The sequence below is a fragment of the Physcomitrium patens genome, chromosome 25 (assembly GCF_059467195.1).
Source record: "Physcomitrium patens ecotype Gransden chromosome 25, ASM5946719v1, whole genome shotgun sequence".
Taxonomy (NCBI): Eukaryota; Viridiplantae; Streptophyta; class Bryopsida; order Funariales; family Funariaceae; genus Physcomitrium; species Physcomitrium patens.
The window spans coordinates 3,177,600-3,204,950 of NC_143434.1; the positions used below are offsets into that span (position 1 = coordinate 3,177,600).

At 41.5% G+C, this 27,351-nt stretch overlaps 3 protein-coding genes across 4 annotated transcripts; 1 reads left to right on the forward strand and 2 right to left on the reverse strand.

Moving 5' to 3' along the window:
* The first annotated feature begins 559 nt into the window (after window positions 1-559).
* On the forward strand, window positions 560-2,905 carry LOC112278327 (DEAD-box ATP-dependent RNA helicase 16). The gene has a single exon (XM_024511639.3). The coding sequence runs from the start codon at window positions 675-677 to the stop codon at window positions 2,592-2,594; it is 1,920 nt and encodes a 639-aa protein (XP_024367407.1). The 5' UTR covers window positions 560-674; the 3' UTR covers window positions 2,595-2,905.
* Window positions 2,906-3,784: 879 nt separating this feature from the next.
* LOC112278326 (DEAD-box ATP-dependent RNA helicase 3, chloroplastic) lies at window positions 3,785-8,646 on the reverse strand. The gene is made up of 10 exons (XM_024511638.3): window positions 7,886-8,646; window positions 7,345-7,481; window positions 6,771-7,185; window positions 6,511-6,609; window positions 6,069-6,293; window positions 5,554-5,931; window positions 5,262-5,402; window positions 4,953-5,048; window positions 4,536-4,723; window positions 3,785-4,318 (listed from the first exon to the last, which is right to left on the reverse strand). Exons 1-10 carry the CDS (start codon window positions 8,354-8,356, stop codon window positions 4,243-4,245), a joined length of 2,226 nt encoding a protein of 741 aa, XP_024367406.1. The 5' UTR covers window positions 8,357-8,646; the 3' UTR covers window positions 3,785-4,242.
* A 2,981-nt stretch (window positions 8,647-11,627) lies between these two features.
* On the reverse strand, window positions 11,628-27,099 carry LOC112278345 (nuclear pore complex protein GP210). Of its 2 annotated transcripts, none has more exons than XM_024511684.3 (37): window positions 26,333-27,099; window positions 25,398-25,666; window positions 24,863-25,020; window positions 24,161-24,377; window positions 23,630-23,985; window positions 23,073-23,279; window positions 22,833-22,962; window positions 22,267-22,415; window positions 21,958-22,069; window positions 21,136-21,746; window positions 20,902-21,025; window positions 20,382-20,662; window positions 20,044-20,166; window positions 19,681-19,743; window positions 19,351-19,530; window positions 18,986-19,045; window positions 18,598-18,666; window positions 18,352-18,483; window positions 18,114-18,233; window positions 17,814-17,933; window positions 17,376-17,531; window positions 16,969-17,031; window positions 16,479-16,627; window positions 15,968-16,226; window positions 15,630-15,773; window positions 15,065-15,167; window positions 14,782-14,912; window positions 14,524-14,595; window positions 14,235-14,316; window positions 13,943-14,038; window positions 13,628-13,769; window positions 13,392-13,475; window positions 12,976-13,222; window positions 12,759-12,819; window positions 12,522-12,625; window positions 12,340-12,403; window positions 11,628-12,239 (listed from the first exon to the last, which is right to left on the reverse strand). In XM_024511684.3, exons 1-37 carry the CDS (start codon window positions 26,569-26,571, stop codon window positions 11,839-11,841), a joined length of 6,078 nt encoding a protein of 2,025 aa, XP_024367452.1. In that variant the 5' UTR covers window positions 26,572-27,099; the 3' UTR covers window positions 11,628-11,838. The 2 variants fall into 2 exon arrangements, with proteins under 2 accessions (XP_024367452.1, XP_024367451.1); XM_024511683.3 differs by having other exon boundaries at window positions 13,943-14,059.
* Window positions 27,100-27,351: the final 252 nt, after the last annotated feature.

The following is a 27,351-nucleotide window of genomic DNA, read 5'->3' on the forward strand; positions in this document are numbered from 1 at the left end:
ATTAAATATTGAATAAAAATTGAATTAAAATGTCTCATAAATTTTATCTATCTTAAAATATATTGATGTATATATATTTTTATTAATTGTGAAAAATACATCCAACCCACAGAAATCAATTACAATAGGGTATACTTTTTCTCAACATTTACATTACAAAAGTCACAGGAATACTTGTGGATACATAATGAATAATGTTTATATAATTTATATAATGTTTATATAAATAATGAATAATTTTTATTTATTTATTTATTTATTTATTTATTTATTTCACAAAAATCTGAATAACCTTGTAAGAAACCTACATACATACATACAGAAATATAAAAGTAAGAAAACAAAAAAAAGTCAAGTGAAAACTTTTAGCCTTGATGCCCAACTTTATAAAACCACACGTGAGCTCACAACAAATCATCTCCGACCGTTGGATATCACCCCATGTGGGACAGCAAAATGGACGATCATGAGAACGAACAACATGTTTATCATCTACATATTCATTCATCCAGAGAGAGACCTGTCCGTGAGCCTGCTGCCCGAACCTAATTGAAGCCCAATACGATTTAGGGTTTAGAGTTTGGAAGGGTTGTAGCATTGAGCTCCCTTCGGGCTTTGACTCTGCCCCGAACTTCTTCGTGCTGTGTGTGATTTTGGTGTCGGAGAGGGAGGCGATGGAGAGGGGCGATGGCGAGAGTGGGGAGGAAATGCAGGAGAGGCTGAGTACCATCGCGGAGCTTAAGCTGGCCGCTGAAGGAGGCCAGGCGGCGCACCCGGGGGGCACGAAGGGGCCTCACGATGACGACGAGGAGGAAGACGTGGGGTTTGAGGAGATGGGACTCGACGCTCGGCTGCTGCGAGCGCTCTCGAAAAAGGGATTATCATATCCTACTCCTGTGCAGGCCAAAGCCATGCCTCTCATCCTTGAAGGTAAGGATGTAGTTGCTCGGGCCAAGACTGGCTCCGGGAAGACGTTGTCGTATTTGTTGCCGTTGGTGCACAAGCTGCTTGCGGAAGGCGGTTCGAAGAAAGGGCCTCGTGCAATGGTGCTCGTGCCTACACGGGAGCTTTGCCAGCAGGTGTACGACGAGGCGACTTCGTTGGCGGAATATTGCGGTGCCACGCTTAGGGTGGTGCAATTGGCGACCACTATGTCGACCGCGACTATGAAAATGTCGTTGGCCAGGGTGCCTGACATTTTGGTTGCGACGCCAGCCCGAATCGCTGCTTGCATCAGCCAAAACGTGATACAACCCGCTGTGCTTGAGGAGTCCTTGGCGATGCTCGTGTTGGATGAGGCGGACTTGTTGTTTTCGTATGGCTATGAAGAGGATTTGCGGAGCCTTGCTGTATATGTTCCTCGGAAGTGCCAGTGTTTGCTTATGTCTGCCACCGCCTCTCCGGATGTGGATAAGTTGAAGAAGTTGGTTCTTCATAATCCTGTTACTCTCACACTCACCGAGGAGGTGGATGGCTCTGGTGATACCAGCGTTGTCCCTAAGTCGGTTCAACAATTTTCAGTTCATTGCAAGAGTAAGGACAAGCTGCTGTATATGTTATCAATTCTGAAGTACGACCTCATTCAAAAGAAGGCTATCATATTTGTGAACACGATTGATACGGGATTTAGGCTGAAACTTTTTTTGGAGCAGTTTGGAATAAAGTCTGCTGTCTTGAACGGAGAGCTACCACAGAACTCCCGTCTGCACATACTTCAGCAGTTCAATGTTGGTTTATTTGAGCACTTGATAGCTACTGATGATGGGAAGTCCCTTCAACCCGTTAGCTCTACAAGCAAGGAAAGTAGCAGTACTAAGGATTCTGAGGCAGAGCCAGTGGAGTCGAAGTCGTCCAAGAAAGCTGTTCGCGACACTGAATTTGGAGTAGTTAGAGGTATCGACTTTAAAAACGTGCGCACAGTAGTAAATTATGATATGCCTGAAACTGTAGCTGGATACATCCATCGTATTGGGCGAACTGGGCGCGCAGGAAATGCCGGTATATCCCTTTCCCTTGTTCCTCCTGAAGATGAGGAAATTCTGAAGCAAATCAAGGTTGAGTTAAGTGGGGTTGATGAAGGCCAACAAAATAACAAAGCGCTCATTTCTCCTTTTCCTTTATTGTCAAAAACTGCTGTAGAGTCCCTGCGTTACAGAGCAGAGGATGTTATGAGGAGTGTCACGAAAATTGCTGTTAGGGAAGCTCGTGCCAAGGAGTTGCGAATAGAGATATTAAATTCTGAGCGCTTGAAAGCTCATTTTGAGGACAACCCAACCGATTTGGAGTTATTGAAACATGACAAGGTTTTGAGTAAGGTAGCGCCTGCAGCACATTTGAAAACCGTACCAGAATATTTGCGAGATCCAACAACCGAAGCAGCCAGCCGGGCTGTCAATTTAGCAAGAGCAGCAATGAATCTTGCCCAATCAAGCTTCGTCAAGAGGAAGAACAAAAGAGTGCGCGTTCAAGATGCTCCTACCGCCTTCACGAAGAGTGCAAAGAGGCTGAAGAGGGATGGCAGGAAAGGAGGCAAAAGTGAAGATGGGAAGAGTAGATCTCGGAATGCTAGCAAGCACAAAAGACGAAAGAGGTAGACTGTCGTGTCTTATCTCTGCATATGTTGTACTTCTTTTAGGATAGTGGTTCCTGGCTACTCAAGATCCTCAGATTTTGTTTGATTTTTGATAATTTAGGACCGATCGTGATTACTGTGTGCCACTTAGAAGAGACTGCAGAAGCTCTATCCTGTCCTTTTCAATAGAGGAGGTGCGTCTGTCTTTGAGAAAACTTGCCAAGTTTGCTCTCTCGGCTTGTGCCATTTGTATTGGCAAAATTTAACTGCAGTTGAGTCGTGTATATACAAGTCTCCTCTTGCAGCTATGGCATACCAGTTAACTTCTTTTTATGCGTCTGGGTATGAATCTTTACCTCATTGTTGTGGTTTTGTCAACACTCTCCCAGTTTTTCGATGCAAAGGCATTCAGGGGATAGTAAGAAATTTCCCTCTGATGTTTGCATTCTATTGGAGTTCTTTATCTAATTGTATTATAATCATAATGTTATGGATTATATTGAAGGCTCCAGTTCTCACAACTTGATGATTGTTAACACAATCGGATTGATTAGATGGTCTCAGCAGTAAGAATTATTTCTGTTATCAACAACTGAATCCTCTCAGATAAATGACTGGTGGCAACTTGATGTCGAACCCCCAAATTTTGGTTTTCTGTTTTTGATGCATGTCGTTCTTGTTTTGAACTGAATTTATGTGCCGACGGTAAACAGAAGTTGTGCGAAGATACTTTCATAATCCTAAAGAAATAAAAGAGAAATATCATCCTCCGTCAACACTGATTATAAAAATGAACGTGTACGTGAATTCAATATTTGAATAGCTTGTCTGCAGTTACGTGCTACCATTTGTCTACACACTGTAATCAACACAAGACAGATTGCAACATCGACAGCGATAGATTGTTTACAATATTTCTAGTCTACTGTACTACTGAACCATATTTTTGAAAATTGCATTAGGTCAGTTATTCACATTTAGAGATTGGCACAAGTGTTGGGAAATGTATTACAATATTCACACACTTATTTGAGGCCTGGTGACAAATCAATGGTTATTGAGCATGCAAACAAACGGACATGTTCGACATAATGGCAACCTGCAATACTAAAATTATGCAACTATAGTTTTCTTCCAACTAGTATACAGATGTAGTGGATTGAGTAAATCAGCATGCAGTCAACCTGAATGGAAATGGAAAATGCTACAGAATTGTTTGAAATTGGGAATTGTTCTATTAGTGAGTGATGTAGCATGCTGCTTCATAAAACTTAAGCATTTCTTTCAATGTGAACAAAATTTGACATGAGAAGTTGGCGTAGGTGTCACTTCTACGGTTTATACTTGCGTAACAGTTTGGACTACACATGGCGTTGCTCATAATGTTGTTTAAACTCAACTGCGTCCCAGAAAAGAACTGTGGGACTTCCACCGCCGTATACCATGACAAACTAATCCTAATACCTTAACTAGATTGACGTATACGCCAGAATGGCAAATAATGGGTATAATCTTTGGTATGAATTCTGTAGTGTGGGGCCTCATCCTCGTTAACCAATAAATCAATAACACCTAGATTCACAAGATATGAATATATATCAATCTCAGTAGGCATCATTTTGTGGCAAAGCTTACGCATTAAGCCAAAGTAGTTTCACTTGAATTCTAGATTACTGGCCTTTGCAATCAGCTGCTCTGTGTCCAGGTTGATTACAAATGAAGCAGACTCCCGCAAAGCTCGATCGTCTGCAATGGGAAATAGCCATTAGTGAAGAAAGAAATAATAAAAAGTCCACATAATGTCTTATCGGCCGATGAAAATGAAATGCTCGAAATCACCGTCATTCCCTCCACATTACTAAAATGTGGCCATTTGAGAATGGAAAAATTGAACCTCTAAACCCAATCCAGAAAATTCCCCTATGACTTAGAAAGGTCAGGTGGAAGAGAAAGTAGCTGATACCTTTCAGATGATCGTCTGCCGGATCTGTCACCGTCGTTGCTCCATCCAGAATCCCGACCTCGACTTGGGCCTCCCCTACCACCCCTTGGTGATGACGAGCGCATCCCGCTTCCACCTCTGGATCCGAAACGACCATACCTGTCACTACCCCTACCTCTATCGCCGTCCAAGTCTACTAACTTCGGCAACTGCTCAGAAAAATACATCAATTTTTGATTTAGACTGACTGGATATCTGAAATGTATCAATTAGATATAGCTCATTGGCAAAGGTCAAATTGAGTTGATTAGATGGAGTACCAACTGTTGCAGAGAAATTATCAGTCGGCAGCACTGGACGTTCAACTCAACCACCATGTAAATTAACAACTAATAAACACCAGCTAATGTTTCTTCATCTGGTCTTCCAGTAAAATACCTTCTTAATGCTCTCAATGACATCTTCTTCTCTTCTTGGTTTAGTGAGAAGCTCCTTCGCAATTTCTTGCGGCAAATCGAAGACTGCACCTTGAATCTGTCCGTAGATCATACTTTTTTAGCGTCCCGAGTTGAAGCCAAGAAAAGAGATAAAAACAAAGATCAATCTGGCAAGCGAATTGACCTATTGAACGAAAAGAAATATCTAGAAGAATGTTCATCTCCCTATGTTCAAGTGGGACCAGCCCCCTAATTGCAGCACAAAGTTCAAATATCGCAGCTCATTTCTCACACAACAATCAGTTCCCACCTTTGGATCGTCTATGATACGAATCTTCCCTACGTTATCAGCAGCCGCGTCCCAAATATCCGCCAACACCCCCATGACCATTCGAGCTGACATAGCTCTTGGTAATTCTTCGGTCCTTACCATCCTCAGTGTAATCAAACCCTGCGTCGTGAAACAGAACCCAGCAGATAAGACGACGTAAAACCAACAAGCATCTCTAGTAGAGTACTGATCTGTCAAAGCCCAACCACCTTTCTCCAAATATGTTGATAAAATCACCCATCCCACGAGGAATTGATGGCATAAGCATTACCTCTTCATGAGTAATGAGAGAACGCGGTGCAGGAAGCTGACTGAAACCACTAAGATGAGCAAGAGCAGCGGCAAAAGCGCCAGGACCCTCCTTTTCAAGAAGCTTTTCAGCGGTTGACAGGAAAACATTTGCTACGTCAGGATTAACCCTCTGAATAACAGCCTTAGCTGCTTTACTACTGGCTTGGAGCACTTCCTCCATTTGTGGTGGTGACATAAGAGTAAATTTGCAACCAACATCCATTTCGATATTTCTCATTGTCCGCTTCTGATTTTCGGAAAACATCAAAATTGCCGTTCCGTCCTTCCCTGCACGACCAGTTCGGCCAGAGCGATGTACAAATGTCTCGGGATCATTAGGAATCTCGTAATGAACAACCTGCAAAAATAGTAGCGAATTAGAAGACAGAATGGTGCAGCTTTGTCTTTCTGTTACAGGTAACCAAACACTTAATTTTCATGGAAAGCTGTCATTAAATACCCAGAACAAGGGGCACTGTCCAGAGAATAGCTTACCAGATCTACATTCGGAATATCCAATCCTCGGGCAGCGACATCAGTGGCAACAAGCACAGAGAAGCGGCCCTCTCTGAAAGAAGCAAGTGTCCTCTCACGTTGACTCTGCGTAATATCACCGTGAAGGGCTTCACAACCCAGAGTACGTCCAAGGACTGAGGCCACATCATCCGCATCTCGTTTCGTTTGAGTAAAAACAATTGTTTTCCCAACACTACCATGTACCTGTTGACCAGGGCACGCTATTAATACGAATAATAACCACTAGCTGCATTTCACATCTGATTAAAATTGATGACAACAGGAGGCACCACCAAATACCAATAAGAGCATATTCTAAAAACCTGATCATCAAAGAACCAACGAACGAGAACTAAGCCGTCAACTCAGCTGATTTCAACTTTGCAAGCCACAAACATTTCACAGTAGAGCAAAAACTTACGGAGATAAGGTCATTGAGGACCGTCCTCTTAGCCGCCGGAGGAATACATACTGCGAGCATTTTGATACCCTCGGCAAGTTTCTCGTTCGAGTCTCCAACCTAAAATACAGGTAGGGAAACTGTTGAGCGCTAAAAAAGTAAAATAAAAACAAGTACCAAACAAACATAAACCAGGTTCTCGAACAAAAGTCTTGCAATCAAGTCATATACTGGTGAGAATGGCAGGAGCTTGGGACTTCCAAGCTAATTTAATCACGTACGAGGTCAATTGTCAAAGGGCTTTTTAGGTACTTCTTCGATAACTTCTTCACCCAGTTGGGCATTGTAGCTGAAAAGAGCATACTCTGCCTCTCCTCGGGCATCTGCTCCAGAATACGCTCCACGTCCTCTTCAAACCCAACCGCCAACATTTGATCTGCTTCGTCAAGAACCAAGTATGAGACGTCCCTTAAGGATAGCGATCGTCGCTCTATCAAGTCAATAATACGGCCAGGAGTGCCAACAGCGACGTCCACGCCCCTCTGCAATTGTCGCTGCTGAGTGGTAATAGACACGCCTCCGTATACACAGACAGTGGAAAGCATAGGGGCTGACTCCATAAATTCACGTTCAACTTGTTTAGCAAGCTCTCGAGTTGGTGCCAGCACGAGCGCCCGCGGAGCTCTCCCAGACCGCCTGTACTTAAGAACAACGTCAGTGAATTACACTAGTTCGCAAAACATAAACACGTACACAACCACAAATTGCATTCTCATACGCGAAATGAAAGTTTATTAAAAGGGTTGGTCCAGAACACTATACTTGAGAGATCAGATGCATCAGCGTGTATTATACCTGGATGTGCGGTCAGCTTCATGTGCCTTCAATATGTTGTGGATAATCGGAATTCCAAATGCAAGCGTCTTTCCAGTACCCGTCTTTGCTCTTCCAATCAAGTCACGGCCTTGCATTGCAGGATCCAGAACAGCTCTCTGTTTCAAACACAAGGTCCGAATCTGTTATTATCGGTCTTTTAATCACTAAGACATCGCTACTGAACACATTAATTTTAACTTAGGTTTATAACTTAAACTATTCAAAGAGAATTGAACTATATGAAATATCCTGATAGATGAGGCAGCTCTATATTCTGAACTAAACAATGCTGGACTGCGTTGCTCGTACGTGGAGCACGCACCAGAACTATCAACTTGGTAGTCATTAAAGCACTGAAGATTTCGAATTTAGAGTCAAGAGCGAGGCAGGAAAGTTGTCGCATGCATTTCAAACCAACACTCATGTAGTGCAAGATACATGAGGTAGTCATAACACCAGCTCAATTTCCTTCCAATAGGATAAGAAACTCGAGACAAACATAGTAGACGGGTAATCTAACCTGGATAGGAAAGAGCTTCTCGATACCACGCTTGGCCAGGGCATCCACGACCGCCTGCGGGATACCGAGGTTAGCCACGGCGAGCTCATCCTCGTCATCAACGGACTCGTTATCCACACGGATAATCTCCTCTTCGTCGTCAAACTCATCAGTGTCGAGCCCATCAGTCAAACCAAAAATTGAAGTGGACGCGTAATCAGTAGCAATAGCTGAGCGCTCCATGGACGTAGAGGACAGTGAGCTCTCCGTCGACGCCAAAGACGCCCTCTGGGCATCCCAGGGCGAGGAACCACTGACACCATCCCTCAACGCCTCCGCAACTATCTGCACACTCTGGGTAGGAAATGCAGACACGAAGCCGGCACTCACGTGCACTTTCTCCCCAGTGAAGGACGTCGCCAACAGCGCCCCTGCACCCCCAGTCCTGCACAGCGACGAGGCAGAAGACACAGCTGCTGACATGGCAGCCATCGCTGCCAAGTCTCACAAACTACCCAACTCTCTCTCTCACCTCTCGCCTCACTCAAGCTCCAATCCCTCAACTCACAATTCGACGAAACTCCCACAAATTATCTCGAGAATCTTCGAATTCTCTTAAACCCTTCAACCTCTTGCTGCTCAGCAACCAGATAAGAGACAAAAGCCCTACAAAAGCCTCTTCCCCTCACAGAAAACTCCCAACTCTGGAGCTCTACAACCCCCACACTCCTCACACAGAAAGCTGTAGAGCCTCACTGTGAACCCAGCACCGAACTGTTGAGGCTGTTGAACCTAAGAATGACCGACACAGGTTCCGAAACTTGTAAGAGAGCGAGAGACAAGCAGAGGATTGACCGAGGACCCAATGGCGACGACACAAGCGAGGAGGCTACGAGAGCCACAGAAAGCCGAGATGGGTCTTGTGGATTGGGCTCCACTGTGACCAAATTAGGGCTACGGCTTGCGATTTCACAAACCGTGGAAACTTAGGGTGCACAGGATTCTCTTAGAAACTGAAAAAGTTCTATCCACTCGTAAAAAAGGTTCCCCTCCGTCGAACTCGCCGCTACTTTTCGGGGATGCGCCCCCGACGAACGCTTTTTCGTCCACCTCCCGTCGCCGACATCCTTTTCTTTTTCGTCCATCCTGTCAGTTCTCCGTCAACAAGGATATTTTTTCAAATGTTAGTTTCGACGGATGACGTTGTGCGTTTTGTACATTCGTTCATTTTTCATCCATGTGTATATTTGTCTGTGAATTCTTTTGGAATGTATGGATGTGTTTATGTACAAATATATGTTGAATTTGGTTTGTGGGTGGCACTTGACTTGTGACTATTAATTTCCATGTTTATTGGTATGATACCAAAGAACACAACTACAACATTTTTTTGGTTTGTGAACTTATTAAAAGAAAATTTATACTTGTGTGTTACTTTCAAGGCTCTTTATATATAATAATGTTGTGTAAGTAACTTGTAAGCTAAAATACTTAGAATTTATCATAATGTTCACATAAGTTTCCTAGACATTTTTTTTCTCTATTTATTTATTGTATTTTTTCAAACCTTACTCAGTCTTATTTTTTTACATCCAATATTACATCCAGTATTTAGCATTGGGTTTTACAATAAAGTAGATGTAGGATTGAAATTTAAAATTTAATTTTGAAATGCACAAATATTATATCTCAACGGTTATATTCTTAGAAATGTTCTATTTTATATTAAAATTCAATATTATACATGTTTTTATTGTATAACTTATATTTTACGACCACTTACATGTAAAAGCTTTTATGTACATATGTGTACATGTATATATATATAGATATATACACACTGTTTACTTCATCTTAATGACTCTTTGTTATACCTAAGAAACTAATAAGAAAAAGAACGAAATAAAAATTTATAAAAACTTATGTACACAGCCTTTTGCAATAACAATTTAATATATCAAATAAAAAAAATAATGATACTAATTGTTAGAAGTGCTCATCAGATTTTTAAAATCATTAAAGGAAATCTCGATGTTTATTAAACAACAAAGTAATAATTTTTTGAACATATAATATTTTTGGATAAGAAGAATTAATTCCTAATGTAATAGAACCCAGTGGATAAACTAGTTTTATTTTTGTAGGATACAAATATGAATTTACGTAAACTTTGGTACAAAATGTTCTTTTTTGTGTAACAACAGGATCAAAAAATTCCACTTGTACTACCAAATCATTGTCATCTTTTGAATAATCACATACAAATTTGTCAACACTATATCATTTTGTAGTTTGATGATTAGCGTATTTTTCATTCATTTATACACCATATGAGTATTATTTCTTTATTTTGATGTACTTGTGTACACCCATCTCATTTATTGTAGATTTCAAATTATGTTTTTTGTCCTACACCTATTTCACTTTTCATAAAAACAATTACAGTGAATAAAACAAGCAAATGAAGTAGTTTACAGCTCCAACTGGATGTCTGATTTGTTCTTTAATGGAATCTTGTTAAAATGTGCATCATTTTATATCATTTTAGCTCCAATTATAACAGTATCATCATAAGTTCATTGGTTCAATTAACTTCTTCTTTAAATATTTAGTACAATTCTGTCTATTATGCCATTAAGTTGGATTAAAAAATCTCAAGACTATATGTTCCTTGTATGTTTGTATCTTAACATCTCTTGAATCACATTTAGCTTCTACACCTACAAATCTACTTTTGGTTGCATTTTTGTGAGACCTTGATAATGTGCAAAAGATCACTAAATGTACATGTGAAAGACTGCAAGATTTTCACTTTTCTGAACTCTCATAACATTTCATTCGTTTGACAACTGTTGGGTTTATTTTATTTTATTTTTTGCATAGTAGTTTTTGTAGTTGTCAAAATTTCTTGTACAGAAATATTCACATTTTCTTAGTTTCTTTTTTTCTTATTAAACCAAAAAGTGATAGTTAGCTAATCGAAATTCACAATAACTGTCACTGAACACTTGGATATAATGCTCTTTGATTCCACGTCTTCAATCAAATTCATCTTTATTGCTACACATCCTTAGTGGTCACATGCATTTAAATTTTTCCTGTTTATGATTGATGAATTGTCCAATTTGGTGCAGTTTTCTGTACCATTCCACTATAGTTTAACTGTAATTCAAAAAATAAAATAAAGACAATGCATTTATAAATCTCATGGTTCATGGGATTGTTTGAATCAAATTTTGATATCTTCATGAAACTTCATTCCTTAAGTGAAATTCCTCATTCAACCACTCTGCTAATTTGCTTAACTCTTCAGAATGACGCATGCGAAACACAAACCCTTCCAGGTAAGCCAAATCCTAATCCTCGATGCAGTCTGAAAGTCTCGCCCACCATCTTCGCACTCATACTCTTTTTTTCAACAAGCCCAACCAGTGATTTTCTAACCATTCCAAATGGATGGCCAAATACATGGAATATTGCCTTAACAGTGATCCCAATTCACAACACCTCCGCCATGGAAGTGGGTTCAGACAAAGACGAGTTTAAGACAATCACTGGAACTAGGAAATTAGTTTTGAAATGGATGAAAAGTCGTTAGAAAAACCTTCCGCACCATAATTACTGCTGGCGATCAGAAAAGCTTCAGTCGAAATCAATATCGTACCAGACTGCTTCAGAAAATATTATCAAAATAAAATCAAGGAGCTACAAAGCTAGTTTACAGAGCATATAACTACAATCAGGAACTGAAAAGAGAATGATAGGACTGGTCAAACAAATTTCACTGGTGGAGCAAAATAATGTCTGGATTGGATCACAGAAAACAAACTAACTTCCTCAAAGGATTGCTTCACCAGAGGCCCATTGCTCCAGCCAAAAACCCGAAATACAATTTTTCCACTAGATTAGATGCACAATCCATGATATATTGCAGAGGCAAGACTACTCTACTACAAAATTTTGGAAACTGCCTATCAGTATGTGAACGAGGGGTCATACTTTCGTATGCCTTCTCGACTGTAATAGGGCGTGTTCTCTAAGGTTCTGCTCACATACTCCGTGTAAGGTTGTTGAGGACTTCTGTATCCCAATCCCCCGGATGGAGGAGTCTGTGGAGTTCGAGGAGAGCCGACTATCCGTTGACGGAGAGGAGTGGTCTCGTACTGACCACCATTAGCAGCAGGTTCTGATGGGAGAGTGTCTACATTCCTGGAGGCTAATGACGATCGCTGTACATCGAGCAAGCGGGCACAGAAGACTAGAGGAAGAATCATCAGCAGTACGATGATGACCACAGTTGTCGCGATCTGTGCTGTCAAACCAGCTATAGTCGATTTTCCAGGCTTGAAGCATACTGGCAGTTCTAGCTCTTGACCTGTACGAGATGAAGTTTCGATAAGATTGATATATGAAAGATATTAAAAATGAACAAAGAGCTGCATAACATGAGCAGAACCCTCAGGATACAAATATACCTGTCAGAGACGATCTGATGACCAAAGAGTCACTTATAGGCTTACTCTCGTCCACAACTTTCAACTGCAGAAAAAATGATTTATTAGAAACAATGCCTCAACGAGACGAGTGTTCGCTGAAGTGCCTAAGAAGAAAGCAAACGAATACTAGATTCAACAAGCGTCAAGTTTCAAATGACTACCTTGTATAATGCACGCCCGCCGGCTCCATCAGTTTCAACTTTAGGGTTCTGAAGCTTAATACTGAAGGCTTCAGGTTGTCCGGGTATTGTAGGTCGAACAATATCTGCATAATTATTGATTTTGATCAGAGCAAGTCTCAAATTCAACTTGTTTAATTAATACCTCATTGTGGATTGCCCAAAAGTCAAGAATTCAAACGATAAGCCTCCAAAACTCGTGCATACAGGAACATTTACCTGGATGTACACAACCAACTACTACAAATTCCCATTCTTTTGATTTTGATGTAAGCGTGAGCTGCAATAACGATAGATTAAAGTTAAAGACGCATCCGAAAGGAAAACGAACTGATCATGAAATAATTTGGGGCAAAAAACTTTAAACATGAAAGAAGTCAGCGGAAGTACTGATAAAAGGGATTTTGCACAAATAAAACCCAATGTAGGATCAAACCTGAGAAGGCATGCTCTGAACAATCTCAAAGCCTCCAGCGAACCAGGCCTTTACGGACCCTTCGATACCTGATGTTCCCTCAACCTGAACTATCATAGAAAACTCTAATTTTCCATTGAGATACTTGGGAGCTATATGCTTCTGGGCAACCGACTTCTGATACGCTTCCTTCAATTTGGCCGGCTGATTTGGTAGGAAAACACAGTGGAAAGCACCACTACCAGGCTCTCGCCACGCCTTGGCTTCCCTGAAATTTTGAGCCATACCACTGCTAATTAATCGAAAATACAAAAAAATCACAATTTAACGGACAAATTTGAAAGTTAACAACACAAGTCACTGACATAGTTGAATCCACATGTCAAATGCGGATAAGTTGAAAGAATCTGCAACATCAAGAGATAGACGAGACACACCCGATGAAACTCGGCTGAACTTGGCAGCTGTATGACACCTCCCGATTCTCACCCACTATTCCAATATCACGACCATACGCATCACTGATTCATGCCCGACATAGCAACAATGTCAGTAAATCACCCGAAGCCAACGCACTGGCGGCAATATATGAAAGCCAGCAAAGAGGATCGATTAGCATGTAGGCTCAACATCATTCAGATATTAAGGAAGGTGTGGAGTTTGCATGAGGCACCTGAACTTGACAGGAAAATAGTAGCCCTCTCGTGCAGTAGGCACATTGGAAATGATGCCAGTGGGCACCTCGATGTGTACAGAAGCAACTCTGACAACATTGACCGTTGTGTATGTTGTCAACCGCGTTCCGTTAAAGCTAACTGTTTGATCAAGAAAAACCCAGTAAAATCCTCTGCTGATGAAGTATCACAGAGCAGAAAGAAACAAACAAATTCAACTTCAACTAATGAATTATTAAATATTACCAAACCAAGTTAGTACCACAAAAACCACTTCTGGTATGCTTACAGCAGATCAGCGCCAAGATACATACCAGTTGCTACGCCCTCTGCAATAGCTTGAGCTTCTCCACTATGGCTATCAACTCGTACAACACTTGCATTGGAACTGTACCAGCTTCCACGTTCACCTGTAAGCAGTCCATGTAGCCCTTATCCATATAACATAGTTGGTTAGAAGCAAAGTTGTATGGGCTAGCCCCAGGGATATACAAGTGCAGATATAAGCTTGAATGTCGTTTGCGAGGAATGTATTTAAGGAAATAAAAGGACAAAATAGCTGATGAGTCAAAGAAACTAGATGGATCAGTACCAACAAGAACTCACCTTTACCGAGGATAGAGAAGCTTAGACGATTTCCAATGTGTAGGACTGGGCTACGCGGATATACATACGCCCCTACGTTGATCTATAAAACGATGATAAAAAAGGGCATTGTAATCAGGAATAAATTAGGTAGACAAAGAAACCATTAACTATTGTTTGAGTTTAACGAATCTGTCAAAGACCTGACGAAATTCATCCTTGACCTGTTTTTACCATCTCGAATAAAACTAAGCAAAGGTTGATGAAGATATCTGATGGTGACCAAGTGCAAACAGTATTTGCAACTTACCATTATCCAATCCACAATTTGCGGATTATTTTTATATGTTACACGCACCAAAGCTGAGCCTTGCCTTACAGCCTGGGTGCACATGCAACACTACCTTCAAAATTGTGTACGAGCATCAACCAAGAAAGATTCAAGAAAAGTAGGAGTTTAGCTAGAGTGCTCAGAAAAAAAGAAAACTAAGCAATAACTTTGTGAACTTGTCACAATTCATATTAAAACACGGAATGATAGACTAAGAACAAAATGAGAGAGAACCACCTTTACAAGAATGGTGGCCTTGCTTGATCGACCAACAATCTCAACGTCGACCACTTTGACAGTTATCAGGTCGGCACGATTGGTATCAAGAGTTATTGGTATTGTTGTTCCAGCTTCCAAAAACGGAACTCCTGACGACCAAAATCATGTAAGTGATAGTTACCAAATTGAAACGTAGAAATCATAACAAACTTTCGTTGCACTGGGCCAATTGCAGCTTCGTACTAAAGAGGCGAACTGCCACGATAACCGAACAGCAGAATAGGTGACCAGAGAAACTCACCAAGATCATCGCGTAGGGTCACTGCCAATTTTTGATCTGTACCTACAGATAGTTCTGCCAGAGGAACTGCAAGTATATCATCTCCTACCGTGAGGGAGAAAACCTGCTCCAAGTCCATCACACAAATTTTATAGTGAGAAAAATATGAGCACAACATTAAGAGCAAATTGCGAAAAACAAAACAAAAAGAAAAACAAAAGAAGAAAAAAAAGAAAGAAAAAGCGCATTATTCTACATTTCGAATCAGAACTGGAGCATAATGACTCGTTTTAGAAACACAACGAGAAGTAACTTCAACAAAACTTACTGCTCTAGTACAACCTTTAAGAAGCTCCCTCCACTAATATGTGATTTTATTCAGTATTTAGACCGGTGATCTCAAGTACAATGTTTCAGAAATGCATAAACAGTTCAAAGATTTAACTCGAGAAAGAGTTAACTACCAGGTTACTACAAGATCAGATTGATGTAAAGAAAATATTCCTGCCATCCAACCAGGCAGACATCTAAATACACTAGAAGCCACTAGAGGGCAAGCGACTTCAAGGAGGTAGAGAGCATGCACCTCAGCCACACGCACGCATGCAGCAACTTCAGACCGCCCGGTGCTACGATCTCTGGCATGAATACATGCCACTTCTGTCTTCTCTGAAGTTTGTATTGTTCCACTTTCCATGAGGGTTATTACATTGGCATCGTTGATACTTTGCTGTAATACACATGTACATTTGAATGAATCAGGGAAAATTCACAAGCTCCTCTATGCAAAGAAATATAAAAGAAAAATAATTAGAACTACCACAATTACAACCGTGACAACACCACCATGGTCATTTGATCCTGCGGTCAACAGCCAGAGTATGCAGTTAGATGAAATACTTAAAATAAAGTTTGACTTCTTACATGCATGACTGAGTAAGTGACACTGCCTCCACCTCGTCCTGGATCCGAAAATTCGGGGACTGGCCTTTCCCTTTGGAGTAACAGAGGAGAGCTGCTGTAAGATGGAGGCAGCACCCATGTGGCTCCTATACCTAGAGATAAAGGCGGATCTGGTACTACCCACACTGTGCCAGACGGCTTGAACTCTTTCTCCACTTTCTGCCCGTTGTAGTGAAATTGGCAGTTGAAAGACAAAGTAACAGTCGTCCTTCCTGCAGATCTACAGTATTGCCATACAATAGTCAAAACCACTGGTGTGATAAAGAATCGAGTATTATATATAACAATGTAGATCTAGACATGCAAAGATATCTTCAAGTAACTGAGCATCTTAGATCTGTATTACACTAGTGACATGCAAAGATACCTTCAAGTACCTGGTCGAAGTACTAAGACACTTGCATGGAGCACACAACAAAATAAGTGGAGCAACGCAAGTATTGAGAGAGCAAGTTAGTTATCTGGCTCTTACTTGCCAATGGCTCTAGCAGTGAACCCATATGGAGTACCAGAAGACTCGTCCAGCTTCCCCCAGCCTTTTGTTCTAGAACTGGCGACCTCAGATAAAGCGGAATTCTTTTCCTCTCCAGAAAAATCATCTATGCCTGCCAGACCTAGAACCTGTAATTTGAAGCAGAAAGCGGGGGAACACAAACCCCATCACCACATTTAACAATCAATCGAGTTTGAACATGCAATAAGCTCTTCAGAAAACATGGATTCTAAATTTAGTGCATAATCATTGCAACCAGCACAAAAGCACAAAAGCACCAGAGGGGCTTGCATGCCCAATAAAATTAAGCCCCCACGCAGTTAGATATAATACTGTAGACAAAACTGCATGCACAGCGCAACCAAAACAATGATTGACATAAATCTTCTCACGAAAACCTGTAATGACATAGTATACTCATTTCTTTAATAAGATACAAGAATTGCTGCGACTACGCATAGTTGCTCACCTGATCATTTCCGACAGACCATTTGTAGTTACCGCATAAATCATAGAAGGCAAACAGGTTCTCCTGCAAATCAGAAAGGATGATCAGATCAGAAATGGATGAGAATAACGTTCATATGCTAAATCACATTTTTTCGTGTGGTGGTCAGAAAAAATATGTTTTGTGGATACCGAGGTGATGTCTGCTGACCAAGTCATCTCACAACTTGATGTTCAATCATATTTAAGAAATTCTCACATGAACAAGTCTTAACTTCCATTGTTGATATTTCGAGACAGTGCACTTCTGTAGGTGCACATTCTCCTACTAATAGCGTACTATTTTTACTATCCAGTTAAACATGATTCCAGTAAAGATGAATCTAAGCTCCGATTAGGAAAGGAGCTTCGTGATTGTCAAACACGTACCCCAAACCCATGAGGAAATATAGTAATTTCACGGCCAATAGCAAGCTGGCCTCCCCTCACATCAAGTATCATTGAAACTGGAACTTGCACCGTCACGTTCAACTGAGCTTCACTAAGGAGCTCCCCATTATGATTGCGTGCCTGAGCTTGTACGGTCTGTATGGACACAAAAATACCCAATATATAAATACTCTACTTAATATGACAATCAAGGGAAGGCATATCCTACCCAACTCGAGATCTACTAGATAGAGCTAGGAAATGGACAAAAAACCTACCCTTCAGTGATTTACAGATTGCGTGCCGTATGAAGAGACACTCAGAAATTGGCGCACCAATTTTTTGTTGTTTTATTTATAATCTCTATTTATTCCTAAAATTTCCAACTACAAAAAAGAAAGTATTCGTGGCTATTAATTCTAGGATGCAGATGCTTACCGCTCTTCCTGGAGCTTTGGCCTCAAGAAGCCCAGAAGCAGGATCAATTTTCACTACCTCGGGATGAGTAGCATCGAAATTAAATACGACACCTGTCTGAGGACCTCCATCCACCACCAACTGTTCACAGAAGTAAAAAGCAGTCAGCAGTCTTCATGGTATGCACATTTAATACAAAATCCATCATGATGTGTGATAGTCAATTACGCCACATTTTCTACTTCTGTGAAGCTGCAACCAATTAAAGATAACCCAGTTGCGGCCAAATCCATTATCAATTTTGGAAGCGCAGGTACTCACTAAATACTTTGCTCCGGGTGCAAGCACCAGAGCAGATGGACGGATAGAAAGAGGAGCGTAAACCAAAATCCGCGCAACATCAGAAAAGACCTCTTTGTCGGATCTTTGTCGAATGCTAACCTGGAAATATGCGACTTAAAATAAGATATCAACAACTAGGAGTAAATGAGTTAAGTATCAAAGCAAGGCACGTGAATCATAACGAAGACGCATCAATAACTGCACTCAAAGATCTTACATGAAGTGTTGTAGTAAGGCCCACATTGGCCCCACAAACGACGAACTCATTCGCTGCAAGATGAGCACTCGTATGAGGCTTGGTAATCAGAACTCCATCTTGAAGATGAACTCTCAGGTTCATAAATATAAACTGGACGGACATAAAATAAATGTAAGCGGTCACAACAGCGGATGAATATACGTGCAAGGACTACATGTCTATAGATGAACCCCATTTCAGAAGCCAATTAATGCAGAAACGTACCTGAGAAGAGTCAAAAACACGCCCAGAACTATCTGCTGCTTCCACCTTCACCACAAGGCATGAACCCACCTATCCCAAAAAAACATCCTAAATTTCACTAAATCGAAGTCTTATTTGCTGGCTGCATCAAAAGATCATTTCAAAGCTGAACTTGAAGAGAAATTTCTTTCGGATGTGAAACACAAGAAACTGTCACTCTTTAGCACTCCAAAGCATTTGTGGAACTTTGCTGCTTAGAGGAAACCTGAAAACAACCCGCTATTGTGTGGAAGTCTCCAAGGTTGGAGGTCCTGACCTTTTTCAGTAAAAATATGAACCACAGAAAACTGTGCTCTACCAACCAATCATGCAATAAAGAAATTATAGTTCAAAGAATATTATTACAAACCTGCAGACTCGTATCCTCAGGAAGTAACATTCTAACTGCTGCCGCATCTGACACGGTCACCTGCACGACGAAACCACATGGTTAGCTCACATCATTCACTAGCTCCTAAATACATGAATCAGCGCACAATGTCTACATAAGAGTCATTAATCCCTTACAAGGATGTCTACAGACAACCTGCAGTCTGGTTCCCACAACAATAAGTTTTTTTGTTCAATTAAGTCCGAAAAGATAGCGCAGCTATTTGATGTTGAAATAGCAGCCACAAAACACGCTGAATTGCCTCAACTTCCATCACATGATGGATGTGGTCCTAACAATATGTATTCTTTGTAACTTGGAAGGGGAGAAGCTTATGATCTTACCAGAGCGCTCGCAGATGCTGGAGTTGCTAAACCTACATCCCGTATGGTGATAAGAGCACTCCCTAATCCTCGGGCAGCCACAATCAGGCCTCGAGTATCAAGAAGAACCACATCCACAACTCGAGAGTCATTAGCACGGGCCTCAACTTCATTTGTTCCGCCCAATATTGACAAGCTTGCCTGTCACAGCATAGTTCAATCATACTCATTAATGATTCAACTGGGGGCTATTCCAACACACAATGGTATCGGAACTACCGAGGCTACAAAAATCTATGTTTGAGACAGTTAGAGATTGTAAACAATTAAATGTAATATCAAGAATCAAACCTTGGAATCTGGATGGTGGAAAAGAAGAAAATTACTAGGCTCAATCCGTAAAGCTGCCACAAGCTGTACAAACAACACAGAATGAATCAAGGTAACAATTTCTGGCAAAGAGGAAAATCCTCCTTCAATAGGAAACGTTGCAAAAAAACAGGAGTAAACCATAATGCAATACTTTACTGATACCCTACTTTGAGGACGCTGGGTAAGAACAGCTCCTTCACCAAAATTGCAGCGTAATCAAAACCCAGCTTTCGGAACTGCAGTAGCATTGTCAAGATACGGAAAAGATATATGTGGGTTGCACTTCCATTTCTAAAGTCTAATTATGCATCGAGTAAAAGTGAAAAGTTTATACGCAGAAACCTGTAGTTGAACTGCATCACTGAGGTGTCCAAATGATTTTGCAAAAGATTTCCATGCAGGAATCATAGCAAATGCACCCTCGTATTCACTAGCAAATCCGTGCAAATCTGCGCGTACAGTGCACTGAGGAAAAGCTTGAAATTAGGACAGACAAGACAGATGTTAATCAAGTAAACTCAAATTTCAGCGAGTACATACAAATAGAATTGAACACCCAATAGCAGCCAAACGCATGTGCAACAAAATACAAAGGAGAAAAATCGTAAACAGTGATATTTGCTCAATCAGGTTATGCCAGAGAGTCGAAACACAGAACTTAGTAAGCTGAAGAGCTATACCTCTCCTGCAGCATTTCCAAGTGCAAGCTTACGCTCCCAACCATTAGAAACCACGTTTGAGTTGGATTCCTCCACGACCCATTGGGCAAGATTTTTGCACCCCACAAGCTTCCACGATACACTCAAAGATGAAGCATTCGAAAATGGCCTTCTCGCGTCATCTAAAGCAACAACGGCAACCCTGATTGATCGATCATTGATCACCGTAACAGGTGCAATTTGGCAGTTTGTTTTATCCCGCTCAGCGTGTGCTGCCAACTTAATTGAGGTCATACTGTTCTCTGCACACAAAACGCAATCACACGACAACGTGAGAGGATTTAGGGTCTAGCAGTGGGAATACAATAGTACAATCACATCCACTTAACAAAGACCATCGAACATGAACACAGCCCAAAAACCTACATCGATCAAAAATTATTTAGTCTTATTATTTGAGAATTGCACCGACCCTTGTTAGATGTGAAGGACAAAGGGTGAATTAGCACTACTTGAGGGGAAGAATGGGATTGCAACGCACCTGGTTCATCAATGAGAAGGGTGATAGCTGATGGAACTGAGCATGTCACTGAAAGGGACACACTAACTACGCTTTTAGTTGGGTGGTCCTCGCCCACGAGATTTCCACGGTAAAAAAATATTGTCTGTGACGAGTAAACCAAAAATACTGAATTAGATATTCTAACATCAGTCACAGAATTATAAACAGAAAAATAGCATTATAACTAGAAAATTTGCAGAGTTGAAGACGCACAGAATTCCCCAAACTCTTGCATTCAATGTTGTAAACCCAATTTCCTCCATCCTGCACATGAGACACTCCAATGTTCTCTTTGCCCGCTGCGCCTTGTTCATTTATAACTTCATGGGTATCTACGAACTCAACTCCTTGGCGCCACCGTTCAGGGCCGCCACACAAGAACACTTTCATGCTGCTTCTTAGTACCAATAATAGCTCTTTTAGATGCCGGGATTCAGGTGAAGGCAGTGGAACAAGTCTGGTGCCCGCCAACTTATGTGAGTAGCCCCCGTGCCCATCCCCGCTCTTTGCCTGCTCCAAAGTGAGAGGAGCAAAGGCAGCAATAGGCCATGAGGCTTCCAGAAAAGGATGTTCAATCTCAGATGAGGTAAACCCTACTAGCAGTTCCCCAATATTCAGGGAAGCTCTTACTGTTGCTCTGCCAGTTCGGGTTGCGGAAATTAAGGCCCATGCACAGACGCGGGGGTGAATCAATTGAATCGCCTTTTCTTGCGCTGAGCTTAACATTTGGGCATCTTCACTCACCATGGAAAATTGTCCATCGCCACCAAATATGGCCCACTGAACAGCATTCTTCAAGACATCACAGCTAGCATATTCCATGCCTAAAAAGCAGAAATCATTAGTCCTCAATAATAGGCGCGATTTTTATGCAAACTAAGAGGATCAGTGTTAAAGTATGAAACTGCTAAGTAAATGTTGTATTCTGACATGCAGGTAGGTCAGCGACATCCCACTAATCTTGCTCACATAGTGGTTGAGCTTTAAATCTAACAAAACACCATCTCAAGCAAAGTTGAGAAAAGGCTGACTCACCAGAAGAATCCCGCAGACCAACAGCTACAGGAATATAGGATCCAACTTCTACCTCTACGGGTAAACCAGGTGCAATACCAATGGCAGTAGGGTATGATACTTCCACAATGATCTGCAAACATGTAGCATCATGTTAAAAAGAAATCGCTATCAAGTAGATTGATGACCCTGTTTCTATCTGCGAGCACTAGAACTCAGAAAAAACAGCATGTACACAATGTCTTCAGCGCCACAAATGAGGAGGTAGCAGCAAAACCAACGATAAATTACAGAGCACGGACAGATAGAAACCCAACAATGATAACCCACCTCGTCATCATTCAAAACATCGCCCAGGGCTGTAGCATGAATTACTGCTCTTCCTAAGCCTTTGGTCCGCACAACCCCATCAACATTTACTGTGGCCACGGCAGGATTTGAGGATGACCACTGATAATCCGTTGGCTTCGTCCCACAGCCTGCATAAAGTGAACAATAATGAAAATACCGAAAAGCTTCACCGCATCCACATGTATTAATCTAGGTTAAATGCTGGGTAATACTCATTTTCTTGTGTATTAACAACGCTAAGATAATAATTTAATGCGCCTTAAAACAAGCCTCGCAATGTAAAGTTTTGATCCATGTGCATGATTAATTGGATTATGGTTACAGTAAAAAAAACAACCTATTCAAATGAAGGATTTCCAAAATCTGCAACGTGCATAGGCTATGTAAATGCTGACAGCTACATGGATATTTATGGGAACGACCTGGATAGTATTCTATCTGAAGGTGACCATTTAAAGTTACCAGTAACATCATGTAACCAGTAATAATTGCATTCAATATTTGCAAGTTCCTAACATTTACAAAACAATTGACAAGACATATACCTCCTTCAGCAGATAGATGATGTAATTGCTCATAACCAGGTGCCCAGGGTAGACCCAAATATTCTCCAAAATGATTCCGTAATATTTTTACTTGTGCGCATACAGTTAATTCCTCTTCAGTAGTGAGAAGCTGCACAACCATGGGAATCTTTCTTCAGAAATTGTGTAAAAAGAAGAGGCACAAAGATAACGACTTATTCCAGCACATATAAACATCAAAGTCGCTGTTCCAATGCATACCTCTTTATTCCTTTCCAACCAGCTGCCACTTAAAGGGTCGTGGACCATGACACCATGGCCAAGACTTGCTACTAATCTGCCATTTCCTTCTGACAATGCTTCCAGAAGAGAGCAATTACGCCATCCTTGTTCAGCTACCACAGCTTCAGGAACCTTGGACATCCTCCAGAAAGGAGAAATAGCACGAGGCATAGTTAAGTCATTATCCTGTAAAAATCAACATCCACAATAGGATATATATTGATCAACGTCTTATTCAGAAAGATGAGAGAGACTAAATCATCCGCAGAATAGTTTCAATCTCGCTACTAAAAACAAATACACATAAATTACAACCCAACATTAATAAATAAAAAGGTATCAGGAACGACAATAACAGAAAATCGTTAAAGCTCTTGCGCAGATCTGCAGACCTAGCAGTGGCTTAAGAAACTATAAGCATCAAATAATTCTTAGACTCCGAGTTACAAGAATTCGAGACGCGAGCCTTGTTACGCTTATTCAGCAAAAAATGAACTTCCTACTTCCAAAGTACAAGCATTAGAGAAGCAACGCACTTTTGTCAATAAAAGAGGTTTCTTTCCGGATTCCTTCGAGAAAGCAAATGCCTGAACCACGTACTTGCGCCCTGCCACAACTTGCCAATTGCTATCAGACAGAACCACTGACTGCTTTACGTTGGACACTGCACCTGTCTCCTTCCCCAAAAGAGGAGATAGGGATAACACTAGGCTTATTGGACGGACAACGTGGATAGTTGATGTTTGTTGATGCCCTGATAACCTCAAGTCCTCCACCGTCACCACTGTGGACCCATATGTACGCGCTGTTATGAAACCTGATACAGTGTCAATATCTGCAACAGTAGAGTTGTCTAATGACCACCGATGATGTGGAGATGGCAATGAAATAACTGCAAAATCAAGACAACAGGCAGTCAAGAACCTTTCATAGACAATGTTTTCAACAAACTTTAATATAGAAATTACTTAATCATTTGGGTGCATGTTCGTGCAAACAGCATGGTCAAATGGATTGCAAAGAGCACATTTACTCTAGTCGACCATTAGCGGGAATAGCAAACACACCTTTGACCTCATTGCGCCGCAGTGCTCGTAGAGTGAACTGAAGTCGAGTGCCTGGAATCATGAATACTGGGGAAGGAGGGCCCAATGAAACAGCTTCCGCCACAGTAAGAGTAATGATATGTGATAAGTTCTCAAAGCCTGGCTCCACAAAATGTGCAGTAACCTTTTCTTGGCCTGCTCCAACACCTCGAACCACATACAAATCCGATCCAAGCCCCTGCGTAAAAATCAAAGTAAATGCCAATGAGCAATTGCATAGACAGATAGAAAGTTCGGTACTCCACTGGTGTTCAAGTAAGTCCTATACACTCGGCTGATACAAAATCATTGTGTGTGCTTTTCTACTGTTTGATTGTTTCTCATGGGCTTAATTTGCAATGTAACATCGTGAAGTAGCTCGCTGACTATAATCATAAGAATACGATCTAAAAGATCTAACACCACGTTAACAGCTGCCTTAGGAAGTTGGTGATGTTCTAAGTAATAACATCCCAGATACATACTTCGTTGGAAATCAAAACCTGAGTGCCCAACTGATGAAATTGTTACACACATGAAAATACTTCTAGCAGGAAAACCAGGAGGAAAACCAATCGAGACACTGTTGGATATACAAGACATCAATATACGGACCTTGCTTTAAAGTTTAAAAAGATTAATGTTGTCATAGCTGGATTATATGATGCCGGCAGAGAGACTTACATTCTGCTCCAATTCAATTTGATCCTCGATCTCGCCATCAATAAGAGATGTATGCTTAAGAGGGACGTGCAAAAGCCGGTGGGACGTGTCACCTGTCTGACTCAGCGGTGAAAGTTGCCACATGAACTGCAAGCCCGCCAACGCAGAAAATACATTGTCTGAATCGCAACCAATCTAACGTGTTAGCTTTCTTCTTGAATATGATTAGTATCTACCAGATGCAACTGCCATATCACATATCCCATTTCGTGGGATCAAACCAGATCCATTTACAGGTATCCACATACTCAATAAATTCAAAAGAAAGATGCAAGAATTCTCCCTCAACCAACAACAACCGTTATCCAGGTGAGGGTATTCTTCATCGCTATCATATCTCCACAAGGGCTCAGATTTCAACCATATACTTCATGAGAAACACAAGTTTACGAGACAAACGATTCTATAAACTAAAACCATCCATGCACAAATGCCAACGGGACAATAATTATAAAACTCGTAGTCTCAAAAGCATAGACCATGTTAAGTCATTTACCTTCAGTATCAAAAGCTCGAATGCGCAGTGTGGCTAATCCGTCCAAATCCAGCTTGAGCGAATGATGGAAAATTTGAATTCGCGATATCTTATCAATAAAAACCTCACATCGCAGAATTTGGCCTGTCACGGAGTCGGTTGCATGCACAGCAGTGGTCTTACGTCCAGTAAATGGAGCAATCGATGTAAGCACTGCACTGGTGGAGCAATTCTTGTCTGTGCCATTGTATTGGGCGTCAACTTGAAGAATATCATGATGATCCCAGGTCCTGAATTGCGAGGAACCATCAATAGGAAAGAATCGTTAGGATAGGTCACCATGAAGATTCACAACAACGAAGGAGAATTCGCTACAGGAGCCTTATTTTGAAAAAAGTGGAATGAGCATTCTCAACTACAGAGTTCTGGCGTATGATCAAGAACTTTTCTTTCTATAAGGACCAACTTAATCTGCACATCGAAACTTCACTAAAGCATACCTTAAGCAATAAAAATGTACAGTAGCAAAATTGACTTTTTCTAGACATAGAAACCAGAGTCCAGTGGAAAAAAGTAGCACACAATTATGAGATAAATACAGCCTAGGCTTTCCAGGGACAAACATAATTAGTCAAGAGACAGTATGCGTAGTTATCTTGATTTTGCAGTTTCTTAGATAAAAGCCACAGCAAGGCAGACCATCAATTCTTCGTATCACAATGGGAACTTTTGGTGAAAATACTAATGCAACTTCTCACTCTTCCTTCATACACGCTCAGAAGCACATGCAACAATCTCTAAGACGAACTTGTAGCAATTGACAAGTGGACAACACTAAGACACTCCGAACCACGACGTCTATCATTCTGCCATGGCATTCAATCTTACACAACGAACATGCAAAGTATCTAGCAAGGAGTAGCAAGAAAGATCTTCACGGTTGAAGAGACACAAACCAGGTGAAACAGCCGTTATAACCTTGCAGATGATAATGAACGGGACGAGAACTGCGAGGAGGAAGAAGGACATTTAAATTGCTTATGTGTGGACCATGCTGTACAATTCCAACTGCCGCAACGAGCCCACTCGAGTCCCAAGCACACAGGAATTGGAGGAACACAAGCAAGGCAACAAACGGATGAATCCGCTTTCGCGACTGACAAGGCCACACCATCCCTCGTTTCTCGCGCATCATCCTCCCCAGCTAATTGCCACGACCCGACAGCTCCACACCCGCCGAACGACAACACCTCGGGGACAAATGCTCGACCATCCACGTCCGAGAGTCCGCAAAATCAAAATACAAGCAGCACTCCCTGGTCATGATCACTCAGCCTCCATGGCACACACTGCGCACTCATTTCCAGCTCCTCTCCATCGAACAGAACACACTCAAATCTCGGTATCTTGTCAACCGAGAGGAGTATCTCCTCGACTCGATAGATGGAAACAAATCACCCAGCCCACCCCCGGACTAGGTAAAGCAACAGATGCAGAGGAGGACCACGCCTGAAGTGCAAGAAGCGATGACCTAACTCAGCGCAGCAGCAACGGGTGACCGCAACGAGAAGCCCGAGGCAAGGTTGCGCACAACTGTGCAGCCATCGCCCGGAGGTTTTATAATGTACGAGACCTCAAAGCAGGGCCGGGAGTTCAAATTGTGTCGCTAGCGACGACGACGTTGTTCGTCTTCGTCAAATCTCTGTGTAAAGCCCCGAAGCCAAGTCCCCCTCCACCTTCCGTCCGTGAAACTTAAGAATTCTCCCTCCTCGTATGTATACTGGTTGTGGGGTCTCTAGCATTACTTGCTTTGCACCAGGGGGAGGGGGGGGTTCACACTTTGCTACAGTTCTACAGTCGTCACAGGTTGGGCTCTCTTCCTGCTTCTCGTGTATCGGAGTCTCTTACTACCTGAACAGCGTGCAGTGTGTCGAAGTTGCTCTTCTAATGCTCATTGGTGCATATGATTAGGTTG